Source organism: Amphibalanus amphitrite, unplaced genomic scaffold (genome assembly GCF_019059575.1).
Source record: "Amphibalanus amphitrite isolate SeventyFive unplaced genomic scaffold, NRLGWU_Aamphi_draft 000188F_arrow, whole genome shotgun sequence".
Lineage (NCBI taxonomy): Eukaryota > Metazoa > Arthropoda > Thecostraca > Balanomorpha > Balanidae > Amphibalanus > Amphibalanus amphitrite.
In genome coordinates, this window is record NW_024881683.1 from 534,525 (window position 1) to 557,031 (window position 22,507).

A 22,507-nucleotide genomic window follows, 5' to 3' on the forward strand; every position below is an offset into this window, starting at 1 on the left:
AAAGTTTATCGGTTTTTCGATATGTATAACAACTGTAGTGGGCTGACCTGCAAACAGGCGTCGGCAACAATCGCGAATGCGGCGCACATGTGACAATAAGCAAAGGTCATTATAGAGCTACGACGTACGGGAATGAGTTATCAGCTGTCTAAGCGTAGACAACACAATGTCGAGCCTTAAACTGTAAGCCTGTATTGGTAGGTATTGTTTCTTTTATTTGGCTGTCGAACATTATTTATGGTTTGAAATATGATTTTATGTAAAATAATTGATATGAAAAAGCCGTCTCTTAAGTTATGACCCAATTTCACCACACGCAAGTGGCAGAAATGACAATGATCAGCTGACGCATATTTCTTGGCCGAAGTCAGAGCGCGCGGCCCGACGCACCACCACCGCACCACTAAGTATGAGCAGAAGCCGCGCCCAAAGCCAGGGCCCTGGTAACGTGAGGTAGCCGAGTCGGGGCAGCGTGCGCTGACCCAAGCCGGGGCCGCAGCTTTGGGCGCGGTCTACCGCATCCCCGCGGGCAGCCCCGGGCTATCACATGACACCGGGAGGACGCGCGGCCCCGGCTTGGGTCAGCGCACGCTGCCCCGACTCGGCTACCTCACGTTACCGGGGCCCTGGCTTTGGGCGCGGTCTACCGCACCACCTAACAGGCGTGTTCGAAACCGCAGGAGATGATGATGAACGGGTTTATCGAAACTTGATTGGATGAGCATATCGGTAATAGCGATTTCAGTGTGTGCGTTTATTGTTCATAGTGGTGTGAAATGTGGTTGGGGTACGACCGACAACCCGTCGGGGCGAATTTCGCACTGGGGTACTCAAAATTTGAAGAATTTAAGACGTTTCCATGAGTTTTGAAGGTATGGATAAGTTCTAAAAATCCGGTTCTCCTTATTTGGGCCATTAACTCCATACGGTCCAGGAAAGCTGGCACACTACCTTTAACCCTTATAGTCTGACCTTTTGGTTTGCCACATAGGCCGAGGGAGTGGGGGTACGCAGGGTTGTATACATACAACTACGAGGGGGGGGGGGAGTCGGACCCCTTGCCGTTTGACCCCTGCTCAAGCTAGAACGAGCGCGTTGCCCTTGACAAGAGGAAGCCGAAGATACCCAATATTAAGGTCCTAGGTCATTGGTTGACCTTCCAGGTCAGGTCAATGACCCAAAAGTCGGGAAAATCGGAACCTGTAAGCAGGGCTGCGGAGTCGGAGTCGGAGTCGGAGTCGGAGTCGGTCGGAGTCGACAGTTGTGACCGGAGTCGGAGTCGGAGTCGGAGTCGATTTTAGAAACCCGACCCGGAGTCGGAGTCGGAGTCACCGAAAATCTGTCGACTCCGCAGCCCTGCTAGGTCTGCGGAGTCGGAGTCGGGAGTTGGAGTCGGTCGGAGTCGACAATTCTGCCCGGAGTCGGAGTCGGAGCTGGTTTTTGAAAGCCGGAGTCGGAGTCGGAGTCGGAGTCGCCGAAAATCTGTCGACTCCGCAGCCCTGCCTGTAAGAATGTCGTTAGTGTGGCTGTTGTGGAGTTTTCGGGGTGCAGATCATGAATAGCATGTTAGCTTTGATCACAGATGATGTCTCATGCATTTAAGCAAGGTCATGTCAGGTCAACCAGTAAGGGTCTGCCGGGTATCCGTTGAAGATGTCAACCGCCTCTGACAGCTTCGAAACACGCTACGAAGGCATCAAAACTACAGGGTGTCCCAAAAATAATGTGACATCCTTGTAGCGTCCATTGCATGAAAATAACAACATGAGGATTGCGCTTTTCTTACATAAGTATGTAGGTATCCACACTTCTCACTGATAAAAACAAGAATACGGTCCGGCACGCCAGACATTAACTTCTCCAGCTTCTGTTGACTGATCTATGACCAAGCAGATCGAGCGTTGCTGGTCAGCGTGCCGTCGGATGTTCCCGTGCCATCGATTGCCCAGAGATTTTCTACCGGCGAGGGGCCGGGGCTATTCCCCGGCAATTTGTCCTCCCAAAATGCCGGGAAGTACGATCGACATCGATCTTGCGTCGCTTAAACTCGATGATCCTGTTAAAAGATTGCTCGGGACATGTTCAGCAGAAGTTTTCAGCTGGAGACGTGGCTTGGTGGGCTTCTGGTTTAGTGACAACCCAGGTATGGATGGATTGCTGACTTCTATGCTGAATGACCGTTGCCAGTCAGCCTTCCTGCCAGTTTCCTTGTGGATTGGCCCTTTAGCACTGCACTTTGCGATGACGATTTGCGCTATAGCGCAAATATAGAGATTGGCGGTCGCGACAAGAGTTTCGTCAGCCGGGTATCCCGGCTTGACGAAACTCTTGTCGCGACCGCCCCCTTGCTCTCAGGCCTCTATTCGCCTCTGTCGCGTGGCAACCAGCGCCAAATCGTGCGGCGGCTCATGCCCGGTGCCTCTGCGACCTGGCCGTGGGTCATGCTGCCGGCAACCATGCCTACTGCCCTGCTGCGCGGGTTGATTTGCTCTGCGGCTTTGCCGTCCTGGACACCTGTGTACACGCGTGCCGGGCACTGCCCCGGAAAACACCTCCGTTCACCCCTGACCGGTCGTTCAGAGGGTGAATAGAGCTCGGTATTACGAAGTAACTGGACGGGCAGGCGAGCCTAGCTTGGAATAGAGGGCCGCAGGCCTTCTATCCCGTTTTTTTTTTTTTTGTCTAGGACCAGCCATGCTTGAAGGAGGCTAAAGGCTTCCGTGTAAAAATGGCATTTAAAGGGACTGTCCCGGCCCCCGGTCAATGGCATTGGCAGCTTCAGCTCTGGTGACGTAAGCAGAGCGTGAAGGTTTTTTATTTTCCCTCCACTAGTGCTAAACCTATGGGAGAAACCGATTTCGAGGGCAAAACTTAAAGTCGATTTATGGACTTATTAGTCGAGATACGTAAAAACCTAGTGTACCACACGACCGCCTGATCTTTCTTCTATCGATACCCGAATCCACTTTGGCGATGGTACAGTGGGTCTATTTAAGATCTCCAGAGCCACCACGTGGCGCTACGGTCGGGGTAGGGCGAGTCCAAATCCCGAGGGAAGTGAGGTCACCGGTCATTGTGGGGGAAGGAGGGAGGGGGAGTGACGCGGTATCACGGCGCATGGGGCGTGCGTAGCGCCGGGAGTGGGCCGCACAGGGCCGCCCGCCACTGCGCCGAGGCTGAGGAGAGGGGATGATGGTTGCGGGTGCGTTCACTCCGGTATGGTGGTATCCTGTTCATGTGGAACCGGCAAGAATGCGACTGAAGGGAATCATTATCTCAAACAAACGGGCAAGGCAGAGGCAGCGTCAGTTCCAGCCAAAATGTTGAACAATGATAATTGAAATCTAGGACGTATTCATAGCATGCAACTTTTCAGTCGATAGTTGCATGATGCTTTTCATGACGCATGATGAGGCTTTTCTCAACTGTTATTTGAGTTAGATATTTTTCATTTGGCACGTTCAGTTTTGGTGGGTTTTATCGGGTCGAAAAGAATCAGAAAAGGAAAAAAGAGTTGAAATGGCTCCAGACAAATGACCAAAAATAGGTATTTTCTTAAAAAATGAAACTTAGCTAAACGTTTATAAGCGATAATTTTGACTTTTGGGGAGGATATTAGAGAAATATATTGGGGAAAGATGTCATCGTGCTTATCTGTGTTGCAGTAGAAGGAAAGGTTTTGGTTGTGTCTAGATAAAACCAGACCCGGGAGTGGGGCTCGAACTCACGACATCGCATTCAGCTCACAGGTTACCCAACCTCAACGCTACGAGCACCTATCGCCCTGCGCAGCCTGCTCAGTGTTTCGGCTAAAGTTCGGCCAAAGTGTCTGACGTCTGTCAATGTCACGAGGCGAAACCCCAAGGTAAATGTCCGTCCCGGTAGCTCGCTCGGTAGAGCGTTGGACTCCATGTGCCATGTGGTGAGGGCGCACGTCCCGGCTGCAAAAGTCCGGGTTCGAAACACGACGTGTGCTTGACGTTTTTAGCCTCCTGACGGGTATGGTTGTGGTGTGTGGCAGGCCGCTGCCAGGCGAAGTCAGTGAGCGGATCGGCCGTGCGCGGCTATGTGCGCACGTTAAAATTTGGACTCTAAACCATAGACCATTTTGCCATAGACTAAAGGCCGCCCCACACTGGAACTCGCATGCGGGTTGCGGGTTTGCGGGTTTTGAGTTTGCCGGCATAATACTAATTCATAGAGTGATTGGACCGTTCCCTTATGGTAACGTCATGAATGCAGTGAAGCCGGTACACCTTCAGAAAATTACATTTTGCCGCAATACCAGCACAACGAACCAAAATCCAACGAAAAACCCGCAAACCTCGCAGAACTCGCAGACCTCGCAGCGAGGAAAATCGAAAGTTGACTCAAAATCAACTTTTGGAATGCAATGCAAGGTCGCTCGCAAGCTAAAAACATGCAGACTCGCTTGTTAGATGGTAGTGTGGGTCACTCAGCCTAGATTGTATTATTTGATTTTGAAGAAACCCGAAAATACAAAAACTCGCAACCCGCATGCGAGTTCCAGTGTGGGGCGGCCTTAAACCTCAAAACCATTCTGCAATAGACCAGGAATTGCTTGATCGGAGGGTATAGTTAGGGCAGGGTCAACGCTTAACAAGCTCAGCTTATCGGGGACTCTGTCCTTGTGATTCCTTCCATTCAAAAGGTTCGGGCCAAATTTATTATTAATTAAATTATTAATTAAAAAAGGGGAGCCGAACCAGGTTGGGCCGAGTTGAACCAGGCTGGACCGGGGTCATACACGCAATCATGGTCAGACAAAACAGAAGCTAATTTCGGGTCAAATATTTTTATTAACTGATCTTATTGTTTTTTAGATTACACGTATAATAACTTTTAGCTTTTTTAACTCGAGACTTCATGCACAAAAATGTCGCATTCGTCCACTTTTCCTCATCGTCTCTTAGCGACTTGATTTCATATGGCGGCGGAACGGGGGGGGGCATCGGGGCACCGTGCCCCCGTTTGATTTTGGCATTTTAACATTAGCCCTATGGGCGTTGCGTGGAAAGAATGGGACCAAAAGTCGGCAGTGCCCCCACTTCATTAAAGGTGTTCCGCCGCCCCTGCTTGATTTGACCCTAAAGACCCGTCTTACCAGCAAAAAAAAAATCACCTGCGTTATATCTGAGTATTTGCCCAAGGGCGCTCTCTACGCAAGAAACGCCAGCCGGTCAAAAAACTGGCGAACGAATACGATCTTTCTAGTGCTTGAATTATGCTCAATGAAAATTTCAGGAGACATAAATTATCTTAATCCTTATAGATGGGCGCTCGGAGCATTGGCTTGCATTCCATTGCCAGCTGCATTATCATCGCCACATTTGCATTAAGTTGGGTGCATCATAAGTAACAGTAGGTGAACCGGCCACAGCAAACCCATGCCTCATTATCCTTTCCTTCCAAGCAGCCAAGCTAACCGGTCGCCCGGCCCTCCACCGCGATATGGAACAACGCTGGAGTGCGCCATTTGCCCGCGGCACACGCTGGGCCGGCGGACCGGAAAAGCGCTAGAAATACCCCCAAGAGTGACTTTCCACAATATGAACAAAATATGTATCAATCGATCCCAAATTGATCAAAGCATACGATTCTGATGCCATTTTTGCTCTAAGGTCGAAATTGAGGTGGTCAGTTGTCACCAAACACAAGACTATTTAGACCCGCTAGTGGCCACCACATTTGCCGATTTTAATGCTAATCTTTAGCTGATATTTATTAGTTGACCAGTTGTCGTTTTGAACGCAATTTTCTGTCAGACTAGTTCAGGGCACTGTTGTTCACTGTACCAACAACATTCTTACATATTGCATCGCTTTTCTGCAAGATAAGCTAGCTTTTTGCAAGCAGCTGCAAGACCATAATAAAAATCATATCTAAATTTTTAAATAGACTTTTATAAAAACGTGATTTCGAGCAGCTAAAAATAAACATCTTATACTAGCCTCTGATTACTCATCTTTCGTTCCATATAGGTGCTTTGCTGCTTTTCCCTGCTACTTTTCGAGATATGCGCCAGTCAACCACATGATGTAGGGGCAATTGTCACCTCGCCGCTCTACTGACGGCCCGGCGCTCTTTAAAGCGCTGAAATTTATGAAAAACGAATGTTTATAATCTGAATAAAATATATGTCCCTGAGCTCAAAATTGATCAACGCACACAATGCTGTCAAATTTTTTGGGCCAAAGTCAATAATTAAGTCATTATGAACCCCCAAACACAAGTCAGTGATAATCAACAACAACCTGCTCTTTAGTTAGACTTTTTGAGAAATGTTATTTCGAGCCGCTAAAGATGAGCATGTCATGCAAACAACTAGTCAATTGTCTGCCATGCCCTATTGACGATTATTGCCTATTACTGCTACTTTTCGAGATATCGTCTGCTTAGTCACCTGATATAGCTGCTATGCCACCCTACCGCGGTAGGGTGGCATAGCAGCTATATCAGGTGACTTAGCAGACGATATCCCGAAAAGTAGCAGTAATAGGCAATAATCGTCAATAGGGCATGGCAGACAATTGACTAGTTGTTTGCATGACATGCTCATCTTTAGCGGCTCGAAATAACATTTCTCAAAAAAGTCTACCTAAAGAGCAAGTTGTTGTTGATTATCACTGACTTGTGGTTGGGGGTTCATAATGACTTAATTATTGACATTGGCCCAAAAATTTTGACAGCATTGTGTGCGTTGATCAATTTTGAGCTCAGGGACATATATTTTATTCAGATTATAAACATTCGTTTTTCATAAATTTCGGCACTTTAAAGAGCGCCGGGCCGTCAGTAGAGCGGCGAGGTGACAATTGCCCCTACATCATGTGGTTGACTGGCGCATATCTCGAAAAGTAGCAGGGAAAAGCAGCAAAGCACCTATATGGAACGAAAGATGAGTAATCAGAGGCTAGTATAAGATGTTCATTTTTAGCCGCTCGAAATAACGTTTTTTATAAAAGTCTATTTAAAAATTTAGATATTGTTTTTATTTAGGTCTTGCAGCTGCTTGCAAAAAGCTAGCTTATCTTGCAGAAAAGCGATGCAATATGTAAGAATGTTGTTGGTTCAGTGAACAACAGTGCCCTGAACTAGTCTGACAGAAAATTGCGTTCAAAACGACAACTGGTCAACTAATAAATATCAACTAAAGATTGGCATTAAAATCGGCGAATGTGGTGGCCACTAGCGGGTCTAAATAGTCTTGTGTTTGGTGACAACTGACCACCTCAATTTCGACCTTAGGGCAAAAATGGCATCAGAATCGTATGCTTTGATCAATTTGGGATCGAATGATACGTATTTTGTTCATAGTGTGGAAAGTCACTCTTGGGGGTATTTCTAGCGCTTTTCCGGTCCGCCGGCCCAGCGTGCGGCAGTCCCCGACCGCGCCGGGGCTGTTTGACAGGCACCCGCACCGTGACAGGTCACCCGCACCGTGTTTGACTCGCCATCCGCCCCGCCTTTCCCCGCCCACCTCCCCATCGGGCCCAGCTCGGTAGTGACCTCTCCTTGAATTTGACATGGACTCGACTAAGGCTCAACGCCATCTAGTTACGTCTGGAGATCCTAATTAGATCCACTGTACATACATAAAACGCTGAAATATGGCGATAAGCGGGAAGATGTCATCCTAAACGGTATCATTCAATTACATCTTGATTGTTGCTTTCTCGAATGCTCGGAACGTACCGAGTAGTGATGAACCTGACCTCTGATTCAAGCCGGATCTTGCAATACCAGCAACTTTTTCAGGTCAGGTCAGGTCACTGACCTTTGACGTCATAAGTGAACCTCTGCATCGTCCTCAGATACCCCGCGCCCTGGTGTGGGTCTGAGCCACCTTCGCCCTGGTGGGGGGGGGGCCAAAATGACCCCCCCCGTCTAACTCGAAAACGAAGAGGGCTAGGAAGACGCGGAAAAAAGCAAACGAAAGCCCATAACAAGTACGTTCGAAAGTATTTCGGTCATTTTTTCGCTAAGGTCAATATTGAGGTCGCTAGAGGTCATCATAGGTCAAATTTCAGTGTTTTCGGTGTTGCCGGACATATTCCGCTGTAGCTCGGAAACTAGAAGAGCTAGAGAGCCGCGGAAAAAAGCAATCGATAGCTCTTTTCAAGCTCTTTCGCCAAGGTTCGTCAGATTTGACCTCAGCTCAACGGTTTGGCCTACAGAGGTCATGCAAGGTCAACTTGGCAAATTTTGTTGAAAATGTTTTTAACTATAGCATGCATTCACGAGAAAATAGAGAAACGATTCATGCACCATCGTGCTTGGCTCGTCGAGACGCGTCGAATGATATATAGCTTGACCTCGAAAGGTCATTTTGAAAATTTGACCTCAGGTCAAGGTCATGACCTTACCGAAATAGGTCATGCTGCATATCATTCGATCCGCATTGACGAGACAAACACGATAAACGTCGAACGGAGTCTCTATCTCTATTCAATAACAAGTAAGTGCAGAAAAACCGCTGGTGACCTCTGGTGACCAGGGAGATGACCTAGCGTGACCTCAGCGAGGTCACAAGCAAATGGTTTCACATGGGCTGTGATTTGCTGACCCAAGACACTTCAATAACGAAATATAGGATCAATCACGCCCGATTTAGCTGAAAAACAACTACTTTTCGATTCTCCCATTGACTTATAATGGGGAGCAGCGATGACCTGACCTGACCTTAGGTCACATTTATAAAAAATCCGAGATAGCCATTTTGTAGAGCTGGGTGACATCTTCAAGTACTGTAAATTTTACATCGATCGGATAAAAGCTGTGCCTTTGAGAGAGCTTTGAACTTTTTTAGAGGTGGTGTCAGTTTTGGTGACCTTGTGACCTGACCTGACCTGACCCGAACCCCCCAAAACAGGACATGATGTAAAAATGTTGAATAAACAGCTATACAAAGTTTCAGGGCGCTAACTCAAGTGGTTTCTGAGTTATCGCTGAAAAACCACAGGGGGGGGCCAAAATGGCCCCCCCCCACCAGGGCGAAGGATACCGCAACTTCGCAACGCCCTCAGTGTCAGAGCAGATTTCACAAGGAGATGAAACTTGCAGGACCTAGTATCCTCCAGATGTCTCACAACGTGTATATCTCGCTTTTTTATTCAAGCTCACATGAGGTCAGGCCGGTCATATATGACCTCACTATTATAAGCCAATGGGAGAAACTTATAAACAGCTATTTTGGAGCCCAGAACGATCTCAGACTAGCTGTAGCACACGCAACCGTGATTATTTCATGCACTCTTTACAAGGTTTGATGCTTCATTTTTGCACCAAGAGCTTGCGTGACGTCATTGATGACGTCACTAGTGTCATAAGAGTTTTTCGACAAAAACTTCTGATCAAATTGAGCTAGCGAGTCGGGAAAGCCACCAATAGACTCGAGAAGACTTGCCCAATTGAATGATATGTGACATGACCTCCTTCGACCAAGTTCGTGCCCTTGGGATCTCTGACCTCACCGTGACCCGAGGTCAACACCCAAAGTTGGCCTCACCCAAATAAAAAAGAGTACCATGAGCAGGGCGAATACGATGCTGTCAAAATCGCGGCCCTGCAATCATTTTTTGCGAAGTTCTTCGCCAAAACCGAACCCGTACCTTGGGCCACTTGACCTGACCTCAGAGGTCACCGGTTTACCCGAGACCTTAAAATTTGGTACAAAACGCTGCATCTCGTAACGACACACACGCTCGTCTTTTCCGCAACGTTCTAGCTCCATTAGGGGCGAAACGGCGAGATGGGGTCGTGCCTACCCCCGCCCCCCCCCCCCCACCCCGGCCCCCGGCCGGCGCGTATGTAGAAAACCAATAAGTCCGGCGAGGGTTAAAGGTAGACTGCCACCTTTTTTCCACAAAACGTTTTTCACTAGAGCTGAGCCACCTATGTCCCAGACTGAAGTCGGTTTTCCGAAATTCGAACCCGTTTGCGAGAAATCGGAGACCAAAGTTCAGTTTGATGCCATTTTTTTAGTCCAAGAAAACCGACATATCTACTGTTTATCGATAACTTTGAAACATGAATTTTCTTATCTTTTGGTAAATATATGTCAAAACTTTGATTGTTTCGAGATCAGAGAAGAATTTTGGAGAGTCAAAATAAAAGTTAAACTTATATATTCAGTAGTTCATTTTTTCCAAAAAAGTGTGGGAAATGGGGTTTAACATGCGCCAGACCCATTCCAAATGAGCCATGATTTTTAAATGTTTTACGAACTTAAATGCAAAATAAATTAAACATGGCCAATTTCTTATGAAATCATATATTAGTAAATCATAAAATACCTTACTTTTTCAAATAAAATGTAATAATCTTATGACCTTGAAGTCTAGTGATGTGTAAACATTGTCGCTAGACATTAACCGATTGATAATTGTATGATAATCGACAATTTTTTTCGCGATTCACGTGATAATACTTTGTCAGGTGAATTCTAAAATTTTGTTTTGTCCAGGGAATAAATCATAGGCCGATCTGAGAAAACTTTTTGAAGGTGGCAGTCTTCCTTTAAGCGGGTTCCACTGTGCACAAACAGCTAAGGGCTGTGCACTTAGTATGGTCATGAGAGAATCCTGTTTGATTTGGGTTCATAATACAATGCATGATCATTTCTTGTTCATAAGTTTTATTGATTTTCTTCTTCCCAAAAACAAACAATAAATGCTCTTCTCCATATTCCCCTTCCCTCAACAACTTTTGATCACTTTTCCCTAAAGGCCTAAGGTAATGCATTGGTAAAAACACAAATGGATGGCTCATCTCAATAGTCAATACTTCTGTCTCCATCAGCATTTGATCATGGTGGGAATGCAATGTGATGATGACAACATTCCATTTAACACCACTGAAACACAACTTAGCTCAAAAACACTCATATAAATTGATTTATCTCCATTTGTGCAAAATTACTCAACTTATCACATTCTTTAACTATTGCTTCAGAAAAACATATCAGGCCATAAGATTGTGTGAAACAAGAAAAGATTATCAGGCAATAGAGTTGATATATGTGTAGATGAAGTCCAGATTGTAGACTTTAGTTTGGCGTGTCGGGTCGCGGCCGGCCGGCCGCGGACCATTTTCAGAAGTGGCGGGCAGACCGTGCGTCGAGTACTTGCTTTCTCGCGCGGCGGTACTGGGGTTCACTAGCATTGTTTAAAATATTTTCATTTGCCATGAACTTGAAATTATACACTGTAATTAACGATCTATTGTCAATTATTACAAGTTCTTCAAATTTATTCTTTGAAAGCAAATGATTTCATTTCACTCAAGAATTGTCTTGTCCACCACTAAAACCGCCACCCAGCCGCCATCCATTGGAAGAGATAGGCTCTGCGGCACAAAGTGTCGTTTTAAACTGGACTGGGAACCAATGTGTGATGACATTTCGAGCTAAATTTATGCTCATTGTGTACCTAGAAGCATTGGGAACAACGCTCTGACTGTACATTTTTAGATTTTTGCCTCTAAATGAAAATATTTACAATCAAGTACTTTGCGAGCGCAGTTTAGAAGCTCCCGTAATGTTAAAGTCCTATCTCCTACAAGTATGTAAATACTGCTCTAGGGAACCAACAGTTCGCATCGTACTAGCTTTAAATTATATCCATATTGTTCCCAGTACTTTGCTGAACACTGTGGTGAATGTACATTTTTCGTTTTTTGCTTTACAAGCGTAAAATTCGTCTGGTTTTATACCACTTCATTCGCCTCCATAGCCCGGTAACGGCGCCGCGCGGCGCGGCCGGCCGGCGCCCGCTGTAGTTCCAAACACTGCCCGATAGATGGCAGGCGCAGAAGTGGTCCCAGCCGTCCCGGTACGGTAGGTTGTAGGAGTTAGGTTGTAGGTTTTAGGCTGGTGGGTTCGTAAGTAGTATATTGGTAGGTTGAAAGCTTTGAGTTAGAAGGTAAGGTTAGGTCAGGTTAGATGTTCAAAATCTTCAATGGACTTCATCTTCACATTTACCACAGAGTTGACACTTGACAAGCTGTGCCAGCCAATCTAGCAACTAAGTATTCCGCATTAGCAACACATTGGCTGGAAATGTGCACAATCACACGAAAAAAGACTGCAAGCTTGGGAACTCTGCACTTATATGGAAACTACAGCAATATTCAATGATGTCTCATTTGCCTTCTGAAAATTTCTTAGATAGCACTGCATCAACAGTGCCAGCTCATATCACAGCACAGCCGTTCGGCATGGCATTTACTACATCAAGGCACGCATTGTGCACTGACTGATCCACACAAAATTCACACCACAATTAATCTGCACTGCATTGTGCATTGGCTAAGTGCCTCTGCACATACATCTTGCTGACCTGCCATTCTTAGCAATATAATGTTGCAGCCGCATGTTGATCAAGACAGCCCATATTCAGCCCAGATTCAGCCCGGATTCAGCCCAGATTCGGGACACCTCCGATCAAGCTGAAACTCGCACACAATGTAGGCCATGACGTGCCCAATCCACAGTCCAAGTCATTCGGGGGCACTCCCAGCCGTTTGACCTACAGAGGTCAGCAAAGGTCACGTGGCCCAAATTTGCACAGCAGATTGTGGCCCACCCAGTAGAGCTAGAGCGGTAAAAATGGCACCAATCGACTCGCCAGCATCTAATCTTACTTTCCCAACACTCATTTGACCTCTCAAGGTCATACGATGACCTAAGGTCATACGATGACCTAAGGTCATTTGTGGGCTATGTCGAAAATACACTTGCACAGCAGTTTTCGAATAAAGGGATTGACCGAATTCCAAATCAAAGCACATCATCGGGTAGCCCACAGGTCGTAGTAACTTTCCTTAAAAACCGCTTCTCGATATGTGACCCCGTTTGACCTCGGCAGGTCAAAATGTGTAAATAAACGACACTCCATACGTCGCAGCCCAGATTCAGCCCAGATTAGGGACATCTCCGATCAAGCTGAAACTCGCACACAATGTAGTACATGACGTGCCCAATCCACAGTACAAGTCATTCGGCGGCACTTCCAGCCGTTTGACCTACAGAGGTCAGCAAAGGTCAGGTGACCCAAATTTGCACAGCAGATTGTGGCCCACCCAGTAGAGCTAGAACGCTAAAAATGGCACCAATCGACTCGCCAGCATCTAATCTTACTTTCCCAACACTCAGTTGACCTCTCAAGGTCATGCGATGACCTAAGGTCACATTTGTGGGCTATGTCGAAAATACACTTGCACAGCAGTTTTCGAGTAGAGGAATTCACCGAATTCCAAATCAAAGCACATCATCGGATAGCCGTAGTAACTTTCCTTAACCCGCGCGGGGCTGGGGTCTCCAGCCGAACGCGCGGGGCTGGGGGGGGGGGGTAAATTTTACCCCCCCCCCCCTGTTATCTCCCGAACTAATGGTCCGATTTGGAAAATTCAAACGTTAATCAAAAGCTCTCATCACGAACTACTAAAAACATGTACTTAATTTAAAGTTTGAGGTCAAGGTCAAGGTCAGGTCAAGGGTACAAATTGCAAGTTTCTACAGTATCGGCCTTGCACCGTAGTTGCCGAAGAATGGAGTCATGCACTGAGACTGATCGCCCAAAACGTGTTCTTAGGCTACCAAGACAATATTCGTTGCATACAATATCATTCAGAGGTCAAGGTCAAGGTCAGGTCAGGTCAGGTCAGGTCACCAAAAAACAAAATATAGAAAAGGGCATGTGCGACACATGTTTTATGGGTCATTTTACTCATAGAATTCAATAGGCACACTCAATAAGTGATATGGACCACCTCTGGATGAATTTCAGGTCGAGGTCAGGTCAAGGTCAGGTCAAGTGAGGTCAAATTTTGAAGTTGGTTGTTAAGGCCTAAAATGGTGTCTATCTGATGCAGTTTTTCACGGCGAATCGAATGGTGCTATTTTTGTTTTCGTACGAGGTCTAGAACTTCCAAAAAAGTCATTTTTTTAAAAAAAATTTGTGTGTCGTGACGTCATAAAATTTTGAATAACTCCCACATTTTTGAACCGATTCTTCTAAAATTTGATATGTAGGTGCACATAGACCACTTCTATGACATATATTCCGGTTTTTTCGATAGACTCAAAATTTTGGATTTTATAATGATTTTCCCAAAAAAGTCAGTTTTTTGAAAAAATTTAGGCCAAAATCCAAAATTTTCAAAAAACCGAGATAGCCATTTGATAGACAAAGTAAAATTACGTATAACCTTTTTTGTTACGTCTTGATTCCTTTAAAAATGAAGATGTTAGCGGCGTTTGAACTTTTGCCGTTTTTGAGGCGAAAATGGCGAACATGACGTCACTAAAACGTCAATTTCTCAAAAATTTTCGGACGGATTTCGCTCAAATTTTCAGGGAAAGTGTCAAATTGATGTAAGAAAAGGTACAGAAAGTTTGGCGGCGCTGCGCGCCGCCGTTTTTGAGATATCGCAAAAATTCGCGAGGGGGGGGGGGGAGTAAAATTTACCCCCCCCAGCCCCGCGCGGGTTAAAAACCGCTTCTCGATATGTGACCCCGTTTGACTTCGGCAGGTCAAAATGTTTAAATAAAAGACACTCCATACGTCGCAGCCCGGATTCAGCCCAGATTAGGGACATCTCCGATCAAGCTGAAAATCGCACACAATGTAGGTGCGGACATGCCCAATCCACAGTCCGAGTCATTCGGTGGCACTCCCAGCCGTTTGACCTACAGAGGTCAGCAAAGGTCACGTAGCCCAAATTTGCACAGCAGATTGTGGCCCACCCAGTAGAGTTGGAGCGCTAAAAATGACACCAATCGACTCGCCAGCATCTAATCTTACTTTCCCAGCACTCATTTGACCTCTCAAGGTCATGCGATGACCTAAGGTCATTTGTGGGCTATGTCGAAAATACACTTGCACAACAGTTTTCGAGTAGAGGAATTGACCGAATTCCAAACCAAAGCACATCATCGAGTAGCCCATAGGCCGCAGTAACTTTCCTTAAACACCGCTTCTCGATATGTGACCCCGTTTGACCTCGGCAGGTCAAAATGTGCAAATAAACGACACTCCATACGTCGCAGCCCGGATTCAGCCCAGATTCGGGACATCTCCGATCAAGCTGAAACTCGCACACAATGTAGGCCATGACGTGCCTAATCCACAGTCCAAGTCATTCGGCGGCACTCCCAGCCGTTTGACCTACAAAGGTCAGCAAAAGTCACGTGGCCAAAATTTGCACAGCTGATTGTGGCCCACCCAGTAGAGCTAGATCGCTAAAAATGGCACCAATCGACTCGCGAGCATCTAATCTTACTTACCCAACACTCATTTCACCTCTCAAGGTCATGCGATGACCTAAGGTCATTTGTGGGCTATGTCGAAAATACACTTGCACAGCAGTTTTCGAGTAGAGGGATTGACCGAATTCCAAATCAAAGCACATCATCGGGTAGCCCATAGGCCGTAGTAGCTTTCCTTGAAAACTGCTTTTCGATATGTGACCCCGTTTGACCTCGGCAGGTCAAAATGCACAAAAAACGACACTCCATACGTCGCAGCCCGGATTCAGCCCAGATTCGGGATATCTCCGATCAAGCTGAAAATCGCACACAATGAAATTGCTGACGTGCCCAATCCACAGTCCGAGTCATTCGATGGCATTCCCAGCCGTTTGACCTACAGAGGTCAGCAAATGTCACGTGGCCCAAATTTGCACAGCAGATTGTGGCCCACCCAGTGGAGCTAGAGCGCTAAAAATGGCACCAATCGACTCGCCAGCATCTCATCTTACTTTCCCAACACTCATTTGACCTCTCAAGGTCATGCGATGACCTAAGGTCATTTGTGGGCTATGTCGAAAATACACTTGCACAGCAGTTTTCTAGTAGAGGGATTGACCGAATTCCAAATCAAAGCACATCATCGGGTAGCCCATAGTCCGTAATAACTTTTCTTAAAAACCGCTTCTCGATATGTGACCCCGTTTGACCTCGGCAGGTCAAATTGTGCAAATAAACGACACTCCATACGTCGCAGCCCAGATTCAGCCCAGATTCGGGACATCTCCGATCAAGCTGAAAATCGCAGACAATGTAGGTGCGGACATGCCAAATCCACAGTCTAAGTCATTCGGCGGTACTCCCACCCAATGATGTGCTTTGATTTGGAATTCGGTCAATTCCTCTACTCGAAAACTGCTGTGCAAGTGTATTTTCGACATAGCCCACAAATGACCTTAGGTCATCGCATGACCTTGAAAGGTCAAATGAGTGCTGGGAAAGTAAGATTAGATGCTGGCGAGTCGATTGGTGCCATTTCTAGCGCTCTAGCTCTACTGGGTGGGCCACAATCTGTTGTGCAAATTTGGGCTACGTGACCTTTGCTGACCTCTGTAGGTCAAGCGGCTGGGAGTGCCACTGAATGACTCGGACTGTGGATTGGGCATATCAGGTCCTACATTGTGTGCGATTTTCAGCTTGATCGGAGACGTCCCAAATCTTGGCTGAATCCGGGCTGCGACGTATGGAGTGTCGTTTATTTGCACATTTTGACCTGCCGAGGTCAAAGGGGGTCACATATCGAGAAGCGGTTTTTAAAGGGTCTATCCCACCTTTAACATGCGGTTTGAGTTGAGATAGCCAAGTTTGCGGCGAGGTTCAGAAACCACTATCTATCTAGGTTGCAACCCGCGCGGCCTCTTGGTGTTGAAGAAATTCGTTCCCTTCATTTGAAAATGGGCCTTGTACAAGGCCCTATCTTCAACATGGAGCGACCGTTAGTGTGACGTCACCTCGCTTAGTCATTCTGATTTAAATGGGTTTGTTCGTTGAAAAATCGCTTAAAACTTGGTCTGAACTTTGTTGTGGTGCCTATAGAGTAAAAAGAATCAGCTTTATGACAGTAATGTGGCCTGGGGAGGGAGGTAATTTTGGGCTGTGACGTCACATATTTGAAAGTTTGTGTTTGGAATATGGGAAGCCTAAGATGTTTAATGAAAAATAAATGCCAGAACCGTGTTCCTGGTCATCCAATCTATAAAGTCGGGCACAATTTAACTGGTTTTAACAACATTTTAGAAGGTGGGATAGTCCCTTTAACCCGCGCCCTGCTGGGGGTCCTGGATTTCCACGCCCTGCTGGGGGGGGGGGTGTTTGAACACCCCCCCCCCCCTTCTAACTCGGCTCCTGGGCCACGTAGCGATACGCGGAAGGCGGCGTTCGAAAGGGCGTCAAAAATAATGAGGAAATCACTTCGGTCAATTTTTTGGTCAGGTCAAAGGTCAGGTCACCAGAGGTCATTGAAGGCAAAATTTCGCCGATTTCCAGGTCGAATGTCGAAAATTTCCAAGAAGCCAACGCATAACTCGGGAACCAATAGAGCTACAGCGCCGCGGAAAAGCGCATTCGATAGCCCTATTAACGCCCTTTCTGAGTAATTTTCTCAGATTTGACCTAACGTCAACGGTTTTGCCTGCAGGGGGCAAAAACTGCAAAAATAGCCGATTTTTTCGGAAAGTTTTTCTGCAATAACTTTTGACCCAAGCCTTGTACGAGCTTACTTTCACCGGCATCGTGTTCCTCTCGTCAAGACGCATCGAATGAACTATTACTTGACCTTGAAAGGTAAACTTGAAAATTTGACCTCAGGTCAAGCATGACCTGACCGGAAAGGGTCATGTTGCATATCAGTCGATCCGTATCGTCGAGCTGAACACACATATGGCGTTTTCATCGCTCTAGCATGCCTCTATCAAAAGTTATTTGCGAAAAACTGTTAGATACCATTCGTGACCTAAGATGACCTCAGGGCATAAACAGGGGTCACGGACACCATTTTCATGTTCAGTGTGTCTAAACCACTTGTAATTCAGTGTTTGGGAGTGTTTATAATGTCTTTCGTCCAAAAGAGGCGCATTTCAATTTTCTCCCATTGACTTATAATGGGGAGGTCGCAAAATTGACCTGACCTTAGGTCATCGATATCAAAATTCTGAGATATACATTTTGTACATGCTATTGCTCTTAGCAATCGCTGAAAGTTTCAAAGCGATCGGTCACTCGGTGTAGCTATGACAGACATTGAAACTTTTTATGAGGTGAGGTCACTTCAAGTGACCTGGTGACCTGACCTTGAATGACCTTGGTCTGAAATTTTTACAACATGTGTAGAATTGATGTATGATAAGGTGTACCAAAAACGGCGGCGCTCCGCGCCGCCGTTTTTGAGATATTCGCGAAAAACCACAAGGGGGGGGTGTTCAAACACCCCCCCCCCCCAGCAGGGCGCGGGGAAAGTTACTACGGCCTATGGGCTACCCGATGATGTGCTTTGATTTGGAATTCGGTCAATCCCTCTACTCGAAAACTGCTGTGCAAGTGTATTTTCGACATAGCCCACAAATGACCTAAGGTCATCGCATGACCTTGAGAGGTCAAATGAGTGTTGGGAAAGTAAGATTAGATGCTGGCGAGTCGATTGGTGCCATTTATAGCGCTCTAGCTCTACTGGGTGGGCCACAATCTGCTGTGCAAATTTGGGGCACGTGACCTTTGCTGACCTCTGTAGGTCAAACGGCTGGGAGTGCCACCGAATGACTTGGACTGTGGATTGGGCATGTCATGGCCTACATTGTGTGCGAGTTTCAGCTTGATCGGAGGTGTCCCGAATCTGGGCTGAATCCGGGCTGAATCTGGGCTGAATATTGGCTGTCTTGACGGACATTGCAGCCGCAGGCATTGTAAGCATCAGAAGAGAACCTGATGTTCTGGAGATTAACGGAGCAGCTTGAACATGCTGGCAAATCTGGTGTTATTCATAGGTCTAAGCCTGACTTCGAGGAAATTTGAAGAATAATTTGAAACCAGTTGCAATACTGTTTTTCCAGCCGTTTCAGTTTCACTTTTCAGCGAGGTGTGCAGGGCCATAACAAATTATAATTACTTCAAATTATAATTGCCATTGCAAATCAGAGGCAGAACTGAATACCACAATCATTGAAGAAAATTCTAAAAGTGAAAATCACTGCGACGAAAAAGTACTGACGTCAGGAGCCGCGATTTCAATAACATAAATAACATATCACCCAAAGCTACCTATACTGTATTTTGTTTACCTCGGCCGCCGAAAACACGTGTTTTTTTTTCCGACCGATTGCATTCGCCGACTCGCGGCCCCAGATGACGTAATTAACAAATAATTGGCCGATAGAGATATTAGAAAATGATTTTTGGAACAAAATAAGAAATAAACAGGTAACACAATATAATTTTGTTATTTAATAATGTCAAAAATTTGTCATAACGACCCTAGATGGGGACTTTTTACTCTATGACGTCACGTGTGTCAACAGTTTTCAAGAGGAAGTATAACAGTGGAATAAACCAACCTCCATTTGTAACTTGTTCGCCATTTCTGTCGACATTTCACTGCTACCATATCCCAAACTCTGACTGTACCCGGTGTTCTATATACTCTGGACTGTCCCACCTTTGCATTAGTTCTGAGTTGAGATAGCAAGTTGGCGGCCAGGTTCAGAAACCACTATATATCCTGGTCGCAATATCCTCAGTTTCGTGGTGTTAAAGAAATTCGTTCCCTTCATTTGAAAAGTGGGCCTTAGCTAAGGCCCTATCTCTTAACTATTAACGGCCATTTGATGACGTCATTACATTACTCATTTGCCTTTTGAACGCCTGTCACACATTCAAGTGAAGTATCACTTGATTTACGAATAAGCCAATAAGAGACACTCTTGTTATTGTATGAGCCGCGTCATATTTGAGAGCAAATATATTTGCTGCCAAATTTCCCCTCACATTGACATGAAGTAAATCCTTCATTACGTCACAGATTCGATATAAATGACGTCACGATGAAATATGAAAGTCGCAATATCTCAAAAAGTATACGATGAAAACGCGTAAAAACTTGCAGAATTCGTCAAAATATCATGAGTAACGTTTCCGAATCCTAAACGGTACTTTTTTGAAGGTGGGATAGTCCCTATGCAAACAGCTTACCAACGACCCTCGCGCCAACGCTATGGGACTCATTCGTAAACAATGTTTTCTGGTCTACAGAAATGTATATGTAACATGGCGGGACCCATTGGACACCATCTTGCGGCCCATGGTCCCTTCACATTACAGAGTTCAATGGTGGTAGTATGTACATTGTACGTCGTTTAAGCCCAGGCTCCACTACGCGATTTTCCGTGCGATTTGGCGACATTGCGATACCGCATCGCAAAAAGTTCCGAATAACGAACTTTTTTGCGGTATAGCGTGATCGATATTGCGCAAGAAACATCACGCAATATCGTTAATGCAAAATCCTTCACGCAATATCGCAAACAAGTTCAGAATTCTGAACTTCTTGCGATGCGATATCGCAATATCGCAAACTCGCACGAAAAAAACGCGTAGTGGAGCCTGGGAGCTAAAAGGTAATCATGCAATGCTGCTGGTTTAAAAACGCAATATGAACTTTAAACCAGACCCTAGCCATCTGTGAAGCTGACAACGGACACGCAACCATGTGACAAATTGCTTGGCAACCCTGCAATGGCGCGACCAAATCCTAGGCAACATGCGCATACGGATACACAAACCAGCCAATATGCGAGTGAGGCATACCGGTCCCACTCAGGTACCTGGCAGCCGCCGGCCGCGATGGACGCGCTCCGTCCGTCGGCCGTGCTGCTCCTCAGCTGCGCGCTGCTGGCCGGCGCCTCGTACGTCCGCAGGCTGGATGTGTTCTCCGCAGGACCACTGGCCGAGTCTACGGCGCCGTCTCGTCTCAGCTGCGCCGCCTGGTGCAACAGGACGTCCGGCTGTGTCGGCTTCACGTTCACCGACGGCGGACAATGTCAGGTGTTCAACCAGGTCTACAACACTGCTGCTGATACCAGTGCCATGATGTCGGTCGACTACTCCCGCCCATCGATGTCCCCCTGTCCAACCGGCTGGTTTGCGTTCCGGGACCGGTGCTTCTTTCGAGGGGTGCTCGATACGGCACAGCTCTGGGACGCACACCGAGCAGCATGTCAGAGTCTCGGGGAGCAGTCTGACCTGGCAGTGCCGAATGACGTGCAGGAGAGCAGCTGGCTGTTGTACCACCCCTCTCGCTCCGCCGGCACCGAGTTCACTGGTGTAAAGCTTGAGGCCGGCGCTTTCACCGGCCCGAATGGGGAAGCCGTCTCGTTTCAACTGCCGATGTATCCAACCCCTGAGGATCCCGGGTACGTCAACGTAAGGGTTGGTCATGCAATCGACTACAACGCATGGGGCTCTGCGACATCATCACGCTATATCTGCGAAACACCCTACAAATGCCAACTGATGAGCCCCTGTCCGGCCGGCTGGCTCTTCGTGGACGACTACTGCTACCACTACGTCTCCACGGCCATGGCCTGGCAGGCCGCTGATGACCACTGTGCAGGACTGCAGCCGGGAGCCCGCCTCTCGCCCGTCATCAACATGGAGACGTTCAAGGTAGTCTACTACAGTCTCGGCCTGGCCTCATCTACCTGGGCTGGAATATCGGATACCGAAGTGGAGGGAACGTGGAAGTCGGTGGACGGCTCCACCTCATCTTTTGCATGGCGATCAACATCGGAGCCGAATGGTGGAACAGCTGAAAACTGTGTGGAAATGGTTTTAGGCGGAGGAAACGATTATGTATGCTCAGTCGCGCGGCCTTTCGTATGCCGTGTGCCGGCTGGTGCTTGCGGGTAGGCCGATGCTTTAAAGCCATCGACGGAACTGGTCCTTACCAATAGGACGGCCCCACTGCCAGCGCTGAGAAGCTTTAGCTGTCCCTGACAGGGCTTCGGAGTCGGAGTCGAAATCGGAGTTGAGTCGGTCGGAGTCGGCAGCTTTGCCCGGAGTCGGAGTTAACGCTGCATGGCTCAATGCCATGCACTGCATCTGTTTGATTGACGATACTGCAATCGAAATTAGATTCTGTCGAAAAAGGGCCATTTTGCTGTTTTGGACGAACGTTTTTAGCGAATGAAGTAGAAGACGGTGAATGGCCCAGAGCCTGCTTTTTAATTATTCATGTTATATAGGTAATATATTTAATGCATATTTGCAACGCAAAACCTTGGAACGCACAAGGGAACGTTCCAGGCAAGATATAGAGGATTCATCATGACTCCGAGTGGAGGATATATCCTCCAGGAATGTATTATAATACATTCCTGCCCGGGGCTGGGAAAATTTAATTGTATCACCGAGGTTTTTAATTGAAAGTACCGAGGGCCGGTAGGCCCGAGGTACTTTCGATTAAAATACGAGGGAAAAGGATTTTTTACACACCGAGTCGAAAGATTCATTGGCCAAAAACACGGGGATAAATCGTAATGAACCATTCGTGGCAAGAACAGTTGATCTTTTCCCGGCCCGGGACAAGATCACCCGTTTTTGAGTTTAAAGAACTAAAGAAATAAAGAATTTATAGCAACTTACGATTATAGTGTATAAGAAATGAAATTATGCATGGGTCTGCCGGGAAGA

At 46.7% G+C, this 22,507-nt stretch overlaps 1 protein-coding gene across 1 annotated transcript; it reads left to right on the forward strand.

The window, feature by feature from the left end:
• Positions 1–20,659: 20,659 nt before the first annotated feature.
• Positions 20,660–21,863, forward strand: LOC122384398. The gene has a single exon (XM_043371780.1). The coding sequence runs from the start codon at positions 20,660–20,662 to the stop codon at positions 21,722–21,724; it is 1,065 nt and encodes a 354-aa protein (XP_043227715.1). The 3' UTR covers positions 21,725–21,863.
• Positions 21,864–22,507: the final 644 nt, after the last annotated feature.

Excerpts from the sequence above, each read along its gene's own strand:
- LOC122384398 (XM_043371780.1), top strand. The coding sequence starts at position 20,660 with ATGGACGCGCTCCGTCCGTCGGCCGTGCTGCTCCTCAGCTGCGCGCTG.